At 42.2% G+C, this 13,640-nt stretch overlaps 1 protein-coding gene across 2 annotated transcripts in view; it reads right to left on the bottom strand.

Annotated features, from left to right (window-relative positions):
• The window catches only part of FLT1 (fms related tyrosine kinase 1), a 108,857-nt gene that overhangs the window by 26,953 nt on the left and 68,264 nt on the right, over positions 1 to 13,640 (bottom strand). For both annotated transcript variants that reach the window (XM_017731376.1, XM_008631458.2), the window contains exons 13-15: positions 12,042 to 12,332; positions 7,137 to 7,283; positions 5,170 to 5,301 (exon numbers count right to left, since the gene is read on the bottom strand). In XM_017731376.1, coding sequence (XP_017586865.1) covers positions 5,170 to 5,301; positions 7,137 to 7,283; positions 12,042 to 12,332 — 570 coding nt within the window. The remainder of the gene's footprint in view (positions 1 to 5,169; positions 5,302 to 7,136; positions 7,284 to 12,041; positions 12,333 to 13,640) is intronic.

The following is a 13,640-nucleotide window of genomic DNA, read 5'->3' as shown; positions in this document are numbered from 1 at the left end:
GTTTTCCATCTGATTGGTAGCAAATGCAAAAAGAACCATCATATCCTGCCTCTTGTTCTGATATACCCTCCAGAGAGGGTACATGAGAGGACAAGCAGGAGTAATTTGGAACATGATTTCACAGTATTTTGTCAACTGCACTTGCAGAGTTTTAGAGCCTGGCAGCTTGGTGTTGCTCCTGACAAATGAATAAGGTATTATTATGTCTCACCGGTGGGTTTACCTGGTAATCCAGAGGGATGTGCTGCCTGGTTTTAGGCAAGGCTACAGAGCTTTGTTCAGAGGATGTGTTCCTTAATTAGCATAATGTCTTCCCTCCCTAAAAATGATGATCAGATTTGTATTCCTGCCCCATATCTAAGATTCCCCTGGCATGTCCATTCTGGAGCTTTGAGAATAAAGCTCATTGAGGAAAAACATGGCTGCAACTACAAATGGAGATACAATAGTCCCCAAAAATACCAACAGTGTTCTTTTTTCACAAGTATTTTTTTAAGTACTTGGTTTAGATATGGAACATAGTGATGGCACAAATAATACACCTAATGCAGCTTGCCCAGTCTCTGGCATCAGTATTCCCTTTTACATATGGATAGTCTCCTCTTGCTTCTGAACAGCACTCCTGCAGATGGAAGATAATAGTTTCTGACATTTATTCAGCAAAACCTGGAGGGGCTGAAGGTTCATTGGTTGCCACAGCTTCATATGCAGGATATGGAAAACCCATGAGGTACAGCCAGGCCTGACGTGGAAGGCATCAACCGTCTAACCACTTCAGTAGCTGCCCAGGAGTCAGCAAAGAGACGCAAAGGTGCTGTCTTTGAAATGTTTGGGTAAATGAAGGCAACCGGAAAGCATTTCTCCAAGCTGAGGTTGGGCTGGGTTATCAAATGCCAGACTCCTAGTCTTGCTAAAAGCCTTGAAGTCAGAGCTCTCTGAGTGTCTCTCAGGTGGATAGAAAAAGGTTTGATTTGAGGCAGAACAGACAAAAACATTCAGAAGAGGCCTTAGGATTAGCAGACTTTGGTGAGGCTGTAACCAGCACTAAATCCTTCTCTTTGCCTGGTAGCCAAAGATTTCTGTCTTCCCCTTACACCCCCATCCCAGACCTTTACTCAGCAAACACCTCATTAGACAAAGACTTTTACCAGTGTGCAGCTCTGTCCCATCTGCCTGACCGCCCCAAGCAGCAGCCCCCTTTCTCCCCCAGAGCCCCTCCAAAGCCCCCCTGCACCACCCCATGTCTGTGCAGGACTGCAGAGGGGTGATGTGGAGGCGAGTGAAGCAGTGCCACCAGCAGCATCTTCTCTTTTTCATAGCAACAGAAGCCATTAGAACCATGCAAGTATGCCAGGATGAGAGCCTGGGTTAATGTGCTGATCCCTCCAGCTACCACCTCAAGCCTTTGGCTGACATGGGCTTTCCCATTAGGATTTCAGCTCTAAACACCTAAACATTGCAGTGCAGCTCAGGTGTCAACCAGGGAAAAAGCAATGCCTGGGGCAACAATGCTAATCTGCTGCAGCTAAAGCATCCCTCACCCCTACCCCAATGGGATCTACCCTGCTTAATCCGTGTGATCTCACAATCCTAGTGCTGCAGCATCGGGATGGGTGACCGGACATCCTGAAGAATGTCCACCCTTGGAGGTCGCCGTAGCTTAGCCAGACCATTGGTGATGACCCTCGTTTGAACTGAGGTTGAACTATTGACCACCAGGGCTCCATTCCAACCATCTCTGGTGGAATTCTGAGGTAACAGGAGTCTTAGTGTCCCCTGATGTCCACGTTCACTCTTACAAACTTAAGTCATTACCCAGGCTGAGCTTCATTTAGTAGCTGCAGGCATTCCACTTAAACTTCATGGCGAAGTTCTTGATTACTTCAGCATGACTCAAAAGGCACAACAACGTTTTGAGATGCAAGGTCAGAAAGGTTGGTTAGGTAGGTAGGTAGGTAGGGAGGGAGGGAGATAGATAGATAGATAGATAGATAGACAGAAAGGAAAGGAAAGTTGTTTAAAAGAAGTAATTTCAATAGAAGTTATTTTAAAAGCTAACACCATTTTCATAGTATCAGAATAGTTCAGTGAATACTTAATAAATGAAATGTTTTCCTTTTCATCAGCAGGGTTCACATTAAGTTATCAAACGTCACCTTTAAGACAGGGCACATTGCTATATTCCTTTGCCTGTTTATGTCCATATTTCAGTGAGCACGAGCTGTAAAAGGTGCTCCTTCCTTTGCCAACACATCTCCTTCAAAGCAGCACCTCTGCAATTAACTGTATCCCTGGCTCCTTCTGACAGGAGGTCTGAGGGCCCTCAGTAGGGGAGGCAGGGCATGGCTTTCATGGCAACTCTGCAAGCGGGTTGACCCCCAAAAGAAAGCTGCCCAAGAGTCTGTTCCCCACATGCCTATCAGCATTTCTCTCCAGACTTTTAGGGATACAGTCCTCCCCCCACCTGCTGGGTGCTCTGGCAGCCATTTGCTGTTTCTATTCTGTCCTTGCAGATTTGCTGCCTCTTCAGTTCCTGAGCCAAGAGCAAGCAGAGAGATTGCTCTGACATGCACCCAAACGTGGCCCTTCTTCTCCTCAGACAGCCCATCAACCCCTGCTTCCAAACCAAACACAGCCTACAATTATTTAAAGACGGCCCTTTGATTCCGCCATCCATTCATCCATCTCGGACACAAAAATAACACATTGTTTTATCTGTGAGTATAAGAATGTTTTTTCAGAGGAAATAAAGACAGCAGACTGTTTCCTTCCTGACTCATTCACAAACTACTCTTCCAATCTGCTAAACGTGGCCATCGACATGAGGCGCTGCTCTATTCCCCTTGATCTGCAGCCCCATGTTCCGAGAGCCGCGGGACAGAGGCAAGGCTTTGGTGCTCACAGCAGCAGGCACAGGGCCTGTGTTTCTCAGAGACACAAGAAAGTGGCAAAGCTTAGAGAGAGCCCCACATTCAAGCCCTGATCTTGTCCCTCCAGGCTCAGGGAGGAGGTGGGAGACTGCCATTTCCTGGGAGAGGGACAGACATTCCGGAGGAGTGTAGGAATGGGTAAAAACCCTCTAGTGACATCCCTTCATGTAGTTAAAGTTAGAAAAGCATAGAAAGACATTTTCCTTGATCATAGTAGATAAGAAAAATTCTCTCTCTTTTTATCATCCAGTCTCAAAGCCATAAATTTTAATGTGGTAGTTTTCACCTCCTGCTCCCATAGCAGTCGTACAAGAACATTGCCAGTGGTCCCTCAGGACATGTAACCACTGAAGAAGCCTTCTTGGCTGCTCTCTTTCCTCTCCTCTGGACTAGGATATATGACTTCCTAGAAGCCATCTGACAGAATGCTTGTGATTGTAATGAACAGCCAAGCTTCAGTTATGTTAAAAATCAATACAATAATGAATTACATTGTCCATGAGTATGAATTAGTAGGATGATTTGGATAGCAACTGCCTGGCACAAGTTATTAATTTAGCTGTTACAGCAGCTGTAAAAACCTTAGTATTATCAAGGCACTTAGAGGGTGGTGATTCTGCCTCTCTACTCCACTCTTGTGCCCCATCTTGAGTGCTGCAGTCCTGCTCTGGGGCCTCCAACATAAGAATGATGTGGATCTTTTGGAGTGAGTCTAGAGGAGGGCCACAAAGATGACCAGAAGGCTGAAGCACCTCTCCTATGAAGACAGGCTGAGACAGCTGGAGTCATTCACCCTGGAGAGGAGAAAGCTCCAGGGAGACTTTTTGGCAGCCTTCCATTCCTTGAAGGGGATCTACAAGAGAGCTGGAGAGTCACTTCTTCCAAGGGCATGGAGTGACAGGACAAGGGAGAATGGTTTCACACTGAAAGAGGGCAGGTTTAGATTAGATATTAGGAAGAAATTTTTTACTCAGAGGGTGGTGAGGTCCTGGCACAGGTTTCCCAGGGAAGCTGTGGATGCTGCATCCCTGGAAGTGTGCAAAGCTGGCTTGGAGGGGGCTTTGAGCAACCTGGTCTGGTGGAGGTGTTCCTGCCTTCCACTAGACCAGGCTGGAACTAGAGGATATTTAAGGCTCTTTCCAACCCAGCCCATTCTATGATTCTATAATTATTCATAAGGGGATAGGTGCTTTAACTCTTCAATTTCACTAGTTAGGCGAGCCCACATGTACATATACTTATCCCTGACCTTTTAAAGCAAAAACATCATTGTATCATCACCACTAGTTCCGACTGCCTACACACTCATGGCAAAAAATCAGTATTAGTTTTAATTTCTTGTGCTGCAGGGTAGTATCCGAATACTGAGTAGTATTCAGACACATTTAACAACTGTATGAGAACATCCACAAACATATAATCTCTGCCTAAGAGGCCTGGTGATAGTCAAATTATGTTCTATAAGGAGCAACTAAATGCATTTAGGACTATTTACTTAACACCAGGTCAGTAAAAGAGATTATGTCAAATTTAATTCATACATGACACTGACTTACATGGAGAATGTCAACCTACTCCTCTAATCTCATAATTCGTGAGCCAAAAGGGTATTCAATGAAACTGAAAGGTCACTGAATAAACTTTATCTTTATTCAATGTAAAATTAATTGATAGAAATCACTGCCACAGGCATGAGTTGAGATTGTCAGAAGGCAGAACAATGCTGGACATTTAAACGAATAGCAAATCAAGTAGTGGTTACAGAAATAACTAGATCAAACTACTTCTTTGTAGTAGTACCTTTGCATATGTAGCTAATGCTAGGCTAAAGCCTTCTAGTCTGATTTGGCAGTTCACTTTACACTGAAAATAAACAATAGAGAATATCCCAGGCCTCTAATTTTTATGGAATTAACCCAAAATGGGAAAATGTGTGGGTAGGAGAGTGTTTCTTACTCTGTTTTTTGTTTGTTTTGCTGATACTAAATTTACATTTGTCTTCTACCCTGACCTGATCTTTGTTGGGTTGAAGCAATTCTTCTTTTTAGGTCAGTGTAAACACACTCTGAGTTAGCATTTCCTGCTGGGCTTCCTTTCCAACCTGGTACACTTCCCTTGCTAGAACTTCCTTCAAATTGCTTCAGAGATCACCAGATGAGTCCAGGTCATACCCCTGCCCTTCCAGCCTAAGAACATCCCTCTGGAAAGCTTGCTCTTCCCATTTAGTGTGGTGCTTTACCTTGTACTGTGACATACGCTGCACTCTCCACAGACCCTTTCAGGTTGGTGGCTATACACTGGTAAAGTCCTTCATCCTCTTCTTTTACTCTTTCAATAAACAGCATTCGGCTTCCAGGCCCTAAAATTATTCCTGTGAAATGAAATATTTTGCAATGAGAGGGAGCCAGGATATAAACAAAAACTGGCCCTTGTGTAACAGTATCTGCTTCAAGTTCTTCCCAAAATAAAGCTGAGCCACGGACTGCAGGGCGCAATGTTATCTGCCGGAAAGCCAAATATACTGGGATGCTTTGTGAATCTTTTGGAAATCAGTGTTTACAAAGCACCTGTGTGAGTCAAAAAGCTCAGCCTATGGGAATGATCTTGGAAGTACTTGGTACTGTTTATGTTGATTAGCACTATGCCTATGCTTTCATCCATGTGAGCGCTTTAGCGTGTCTCCAGCTTTTGGAAAAAGGGTACTCTTGTTACTGCACTTACAGGCCCAGGTCTGCCCCAGAAGCAGCTCAAGCTTAGAGCCCTTCCAAAAGCTGTTCAGACTGCCTCTATGGGCAGCAGACTTGCTCCAAATCTCACCTGCCCATGTGGCATGGAACGATGGGCTCCTTTGCAAAGGGGTGCTGGATAGCGCAAAGAGAGTTCCCAGGCAGTGTACCCTGAAACACCCTGACGTTTTAAACATCTTATTTATTCCACCTAGGTCAACCCAGAAGCCAGCCTGGGCAATTCTCCAAGAAGCAAGGAAGAGGCAGGGAGCAGATTTGGCCTCAGGACTGCTGCTAAGGCACCTTCTAGCCAGGAAATGTGCAGTCAAGTGCACACTTGTGTTTGGCTCCATCAGAACTCAGTCCCATCAAAATGTATTCCCACCATCTATTTCAGGCACCTAAGTATAGTGCTCTGACCTGCCCTCTGGAGACATCTCCCAGGCTCTTAATTGTATCTGTTGCACTGCACCCAAGTTAGACACATAACACATCATTTTGGAAGATAGTGTTATTAACGCACACTGCAGTGATGGGGTCACTGCAAAGCTTCATGGAATCTGGCGCTAGATTAAGCTCAGTGCCTGGGCTGCAAGTCTGCACAGGCTTATAACTCAGTTGCAGAAATCCTCAGAATGTTTTCCAGTTGTTTTTATTCATGCTATAGTAATTTCCAATAATTCAAGACAGAACCATAGCTACAAACTTTCTAAAACATTCTGTAGAAGACTACACTTATAATTCAAGTTCCTATGAATCAAACCTCTCTGAACATTTTTGCTGGGCATAAATTCCCATGAGAAAGGTTTTGCCTTTTCCTCTGTCATTCATTTCCATCTGAAATATCCAAAGAACACTTCAATGACTGTGGTGCCAGCAGCTGGACATTTAGCCTTAGCTGATCTTTGAAACCACATTCCAGAAACAGCAGTAAACAGCTCCCAAACTTTTCCTGTTGTTGCAACTTGCCACCTGGGAAGCTGTTCCTTTTCTGTTGCATGAGACCTGGATTCCTCTGCCACGAGTAGATGCATTTGGATTTTGGACACCCCAGACATGGATTTAGTCTCCTGTATAGCTTGTGACTCAAAACCAGACTTCGAATGCCTGACCACAGACTCCCCCGTTACTTCCATACACATCATGAGAGCTTGGTTTTCTCTTGCCTAGTTATCTGCTGGCTAAGACACCTGATCCTTGGGCTCCCTCTATAATAAATGGAGGGAAATATGTTTCTCTGGAGATGACTCTAATAAGATGAAAATTTGTTCACCAATTCCACAGAGACCCATTGTGTCTGGATCTCCAGCCTGGCTCACGTTTTGGAGTGAAACAGAATAACCTGGAGCACCTGGGTTGTGCCTGACTGCCTTCCTTACATCTGGATACTGATGCCAATGACTCCGGAAATGGCTTCCTAAGGCAGATGGGTAAATAAAAAGCCTACTGTAAGAGGTAGGTGAGTACACAAAGCTCTCACCTGGTTCTTGCTGTATTTCCTCATGGTTTTTAAACCAGGATATCTGGGGCTCAGGAATACCACGAGCCTGGCACTCCAACATGGCAGAGTTACTGGCGTTCACTGTCTGATCCGTAAGCTGCTGCAGCAGGGCTGGTGCCTCTTGAGCTATAAGACAAAACAACACCTTTGTTTTACATTCTTGTAACGGTGGGGATTTAATTATCTCCCCTACACTCATTTTACTGGTGTTAGAGACTGCTATGGCTGTTCTACCAAGTTCATTTTTCACTGATTTTATTTACTCTTCTACTTTGCTCAGGAGGGTTTGGTGTGTACAGAGAACTCCCATTACTCAGCAATAGCAGGTTATGGTGACCCATGAAGACACACAATGATGACAGTGTTCAAAAGATTTTCTCAGTTCCATGACCAACCACGCTTGTTTATACCAAAAGCAATGAGTTTCTATGAAAGCTCAGTTTTTCATCATCAAAAGAAATGAACTGTGACACCAAAGATTTGAAGAATCGTCAGGACACTCTTGTTAGCTGAGTATCTCTGTGCTGCTGATAGCACCTTGCAGCTCCGTACACCATGGCATCCATGAGTGTGACTTTGATAATTTACTTACTTTAGAGAGTACAGTTACAAATCATACCCAGTAAATTCGCATAATCAAAAACCAGTAACCATGAGCACAGCAGAATTGTACCAAAGTCTTCATAACTTATTCCACTTTTGCGTTTCATGTATTTGGCTGGACATAACCAGGCCTGGCCAAACCACACCATAGCATTTCAAAAACACAGTATAAACATCATGTTAAAGTCATCCCTGAAAGGAACAAAACAATCTCATGATCATTTCAACCCTTTGCCACTTTTTCCCTCACTTCATACAGAGCCGAAGGCTGTTCTGACAAAGGTCAAAGTACTTACAACATTTATGCACATTATATGGCAACATCTTTCATTCTCATTGCAACTCTCACATAATTATTTTTGGTATTTTGGTCCATTTAAAGCAGCGATGGAGGATTCCTGAGCAGTGTCATAGATGGAGATGCTCTGCAGATTCCCTCAAATTCCCTGATTATTTGCAACCTTTCCCTTCAAGGACACTGCCAGGAGCAGCAATGGTAATACACGCTTTCCAAATATGAAACAAAACAAAACAAAGCAGAAATCAACTCTTTGCAAATATTTCCTTTGAAGCTGCAACAGATGCCAATACACCAAGTTCAGTATCAGCTAAATTTCAGATATTATGTGTTTGGAAAATTATTCTTTATCCTTACAGAAAAATTAGCCATCAGCCATTTCCATCTTCATAATTATTCTGTTACCAGCCATAAATAAAAACTGTCCAGAAATATTAAACCCCTATGTACAACCAGCTTATGCAGTGTGCATGAGCCCCACAGCACTAAAAACACTTTTAAAGTGGGCTACCTTTTCTGTGCCCTTACCCCTTGAATTTAATCCCAACATAGCCATGACTGTGCAATGACTATGGCTTTTGGGCTTTTCTGAGCTGCAAGCCAATAATTTCCACAGGCAGTGATATTTGTTGTTTAGAGACCAGTAGACAATTTGTTCTCTCTTCCCAAACAGCATTGCTTATGAGAGATGCTATAAATTCTTCATCACATACCTACACAATGACATAGTCAACTATATTTGCCTTGCAGCCAAGAAGACTGCCCTCTTCTTCTTGATACCTCGCCTCAATTTTTGCTCAGTTCTCATTTTTCACAACACTATGATCAAGTACAGTCTGAGGCACATCCACATACATGTGCTGAGAAGAACTCCACATTTATTAGCAGTCCCTGACGGACACCCGAGCCCAGACATCCAAAATGAAGGTGGACAAGATGACAAAACAAAGGCAAATCACACGTTCTGTGAGTTGTGATTAATTTTAATTTGTTTATAGCCATACACTAAAGATGGGTTTTCATATTAAGAAAAACTTTTTTTCTTAAAACTTAAGTCATCATTCACATACTTTCAATAATTTCTCTGCTACAATCAGCTGATTTTTCAAGGACTTGGTCAACCTGAGGATTATTCTCTTTTGCAAACCACCTGCTTTCTCCGGTTCATTTTTGCAGTGAAGCCAAAGGGGACAGTTTCCAATGTCCCACTCTGCTCACTCCAAAGCCGAGGGGCTAGCCTGGCCACCAGCACAGCGTGGGGCTCAGTGCCCAGGGCAACTCCCCGGACCCGACCCCAGCCTTCATGCTTGCCCGCAAATGTTGCCTTGCTGGCCAAACTCCGCTCTCAGTTACTCTGAGGAACTTCATTGTAGGCAGAATTTGGCCCAGTGGAGTGACAGGGGTGTCACAGAGGGGAGAACAGAACACTGGTGTCAGAGTACTTGTCTGACCTGGGATGGTAGGGAGGGGAAATTTGCATTTTTAAAAGCAAACAAAGGGAAAAAAATTACAATTCATTAATTTTGGGGTTTACATTTGCATTCCATCCACTTTTGCCCTTTGTTACTATTATGTTGTCTGTTCACTTATTTTTTATTAATCAGTACAAAAATATAAATACAAGCTTTATTTTAAACACTTAAAAAAAAAGAAGAAATATAATTCACACCTTTCTCCCTAAATAATATATTACACAACAGAAGGCAGAGAAACTCCCCAAACCCATGAGATTCTCCAGTCATCCGAGGACATCAAAATCAGTAGTTTTTATCCTGCCACCAAGAACTGCTTTCCTCAAAGGTTTCCAGTGAGCTTTCTCTGTGCCCTCCAACACGGACAGCCACATTGGGATGTTATGACATCCTTGCACAGCGTGGCCCTTGGAGTGCTGGTTGAGACCAGGCTGGTGGGACATCCACTCAGCAGTGACATACATCATTGCAATGCACAACAATTTCACAGAAGAACAGTCTAATTGCCACATCTCTTTTTTTTTCTGACCCAAACTCATATTGCCTGGCAACTGGCTGCTACAAATCATCATGCTTCGGCTCCCAAGGCCATGGAAAATTCATAACGTCCTGTCATCACCACCCACCTTGCCATCAAATGTCTTCCCACAAAATACCCTAGGAAAAAAGGGGATTCTGTATTGTAATTCTTCTGAAGAATTGCAAATGCTAAAGAGTGTGCTTGCTCCATTTTTAAGCAGTCACCAACGACTTCACTTGCATTTTAGGCATGTTTTAGGAAAAAAGAGAGCCTGATCCCTTTGCAAGAACACATTGTTTCTGGAAGCCATCACGTTAATAATGAACAAAAGAGCTACTGTATACAAGTAGGCTATAGGTGACATTTCAACATATAAATGATTATTCTTTTCTTTACTCTGACAACTTCCAGGTTATCAATTGTTTTCTAGGCATTTTAGGCTCCATGAAACTGGCATTATGGGGAAATGCTATTGTTTACCCTTTCACACTTGACAAAAGCAATTCCCACGTGAAAGGCAAGTTTAGCCGTGGGACACGGTCTCGATACCTAAAGGAGGAAATAGTCTGGTGAGTTCCCAAGCGCAAGAAACTGTCATGTTGTCAACCTCTATTTTAAAAGCACAGCCACTTTGTTCCTTTGCTGTAGCTATTTTGGTCATTGTGGTCTGTTTTGTTATGGCTTATGTAAATGCTATATAAATGATCGATCGTAAATGTAACCAAAAATAATAAAAGCTATGTATTGTAAAAAAATAAAGTTATCAGATCTATTAAAAATAGTAACTTCTTCCTTATACAGAATTTATAACACACAGAAACATCTCATAGCAAAATCATGACAAAGGCAAAGAAAAGGGGAAATGCTCACAAGGAATTCTCAGGTTGCCCTTAATTCTCCTTCAGCAGTTTGGCTGGTTCTTAATCCCCATAATAAATCCAATTGTCATTTGCATACCAAAAGCAATGAATATTTTTAATGGCTTCAGTTTTGAATTTGTATTTTAAAAATGTATTAACTCACTGTGCTGGCTAAAACCTTGTCAGTTGTGTTAGTGTAACATTCCTCACTTAATAAAATAATTACAGCATTACAAACTCCTGAATCTTCAGGCCAGAAGCAACACTCACACTTTTATCAGTAGTTTTTTACATTAGTGCAGAACTGACTTTAAAAATTGACCAACACAGCAACTGGAAATCTACCTGGATTTATTTGGAGAAACATGGTTCACGTCTGTCAGTTGTAAAATCATCATTATTATAAATGATATGATAGGTCTGTGCATTATATCAACATTTTTATTTCTTCCCTGCATACTTCTTTTAGAAGATAGTTTTTAAGATTAATGTACTTTAGTGTAGAAAATAATTTCAAATAAATAAGCATTAGAACTTGCTCAGCAGGTAATATTTATAAGTCCATCAAGATCAGATTAAAATAAAAAATATATAGTCCAGTCAATCTCAAACTGAATTGTGCTCATTCTGCACATTCAAGTTAGCTTATTAAATGTCCATTGTTGACTGAAAACAGCAGTTTTTAAAGTTAATCAGTTTATTCAGCTTTGACACTTTTGATGAGGCCGATATCAAAGCAGAAGAAAAGATTGATCCAAAGTTTTCCTTATTGCTCAGTAGGAGACAGCAAGAGAAAAAATAACGACATGTAAAATGTAGCACAGGGGATCTTCCAAACCCCAGCTTCCACGTGCCTTTTCAAAGCAGAAAACACCCGTCTGAACTCAACTGGAAGCTCACACGTTAGGATTTTGTTTGCTATTCCTCCTATTTCCAACCCATGGGGAAATGAGCACCACCTCAGGGCTTGAAAGGTAGCAACAGTAATAAAAAAATCAAGATGATATGAGACATCTCTTACTGTTTAATGAGTCCTTTAATGTTTTACATTGCTTTGTGTTGTACAATCATTCCTTGTGCTTTTATATTTGAGGATCCGAGAGTAAACAGCCTTTTTGTTGCAGTGCTCACCTCTGATTGTAACGTCTTTCTTTTGAAGCACTTCTTTCCCCGTGTATATGTTCCTTGCTCGGCAGGCATAGGTGCCTGAGTGTGCCAGGGAAACGTTTTTGATGGTCAGAGTGAGGGTGATGGAGTACTCCCTGTTGTGAGACTTTTTTGCTTTCGTTTGATTGTTGACTGTCCTCGGTAAAATCCAAGCAATGTCTTTGTACAGGAATTTGTTGGCCGAACAGGACAATACCAAATTCTCTCCTTCAATGGGCACTTTTTCCAAACTAATATGGAATCCACTTGGTACATCTGTCAAAAATCAAGAACACTTTTTAGTTTATATGAAACAAATGAGCCAAAATTAACACAGTATATATTTTCCCCTTTATCAGGAAGTCTTTGAACTAATCAGTGTCGTTGTCTTCCTGCTCAAGTGTGTAATCTTTCATTTCATACACTAGGCTCCAGTTATTCTTATAATTTGTCTTGGAGCTATGATACACTTGGCTTCAGACATCAGTTGGTGTAAACTGAAGTTGCTCTTGGAAGCAATAAGTATGTATAAATGTTATGCCAAGACAGACTGGGACAAGGTACCAAAAGCAGAATTATTTAAAGACAGCGCAGTGGGACTATGAAAAAGGAGGAGTATTCTGATCACAGCTCCAGCTTGTGAACTGCATAAGAGAAAAGGAATCTCAAGAGGGCAGTATAAAAATACTGCATTTCATCATGTTTGGTCATATTGTTTTCATGTTATTCAGAAGGTATTCAGATAAAGTATGTCTGTTTCTTCAAAATGCTTCAAATCCTGAGAAATTACAGCATCTGTGATCACATGCCTGAGATTTCCCTTGGAACAGAGGTGTTTACCCTCCCCACCTTTAAAGCTTGTCAGCCACCCAAGAGGTAAGCAGAAGCAGTACCCTCTGCCCTGGGTGGCCAGCTGTGTGTGGGCAGCATTCAGATGAAGATACTTTGTTTAGGTGGCTCAGCATTAAACGCAAGTGAAAGGTATTTTCACCTGGCAGAAATCAAGGATCATTGCACTAACAACTTACTAAGTGTAGATATGGCTTAAGTTTTCACTTCACAGCAGATGGTTCAGGCAGGAATAATTTAGCCAACAATGTAGAAAGTCCTACTTGAAAAGGTCCTGTTTGCAGTTTATTGTAATGTTACTTGCAACTTCCTCCACCTGTGCAGTGCTGCAGAGCTGTGGTGGTGTCAGCTGCCTCCCAGCTGCCTCCACCTGGGGCTCATCCCTCCAGCGAGGCCCTTACACCACTGACCTCAGTGAAAGTAGAAGTAAGTTCCTGAGAGAAAGCACTCCTAGAATGCAACCTCTCTTGGTTTATTTGTAGCCAATATTCTGATAAAGTCATTTCCTTCTCGGTCAAGTGACATCGACTGTGGCTATTTTCAATTGTTCTTTCACTACTAATTGCTACGGCACTTGGCTGTAAGCTTGACTTGAAATCCTAAGAATGGCTTCTTCTTTCGTAAGGGAGAATTATGCCTTCTTTTCTTGTTTCTTAGATCATGAACAGCTTAATGCTGACTTCCATTCAGTTCATTCTTACCAGTGTTGCTTCGGGTTTGATGTCACTTCAGCAG

This window comes from Corvus brachyrhynchos, unplaced genomic scaffold, assembly GCF_000691975.1.
Source record: "Corvus brachyrhynchos isolate BGI_N302 unplaced genomic scaffold, ASM69197v1 scaffold103, whole genome shotgun sequence".
In the NCBI taxonomy this organism is placed as follows: domain Eukaryota; kingdom Metazoa; phylum Chordata; class Aves; order Passeriformes; family Corvidae; genus Corvus; species Corvus brachyrhynchos.
Note: the sequence above shows the minus strand (reverse complement) of the source record. Positions and strands in the feature narration are given on the sequence as shown.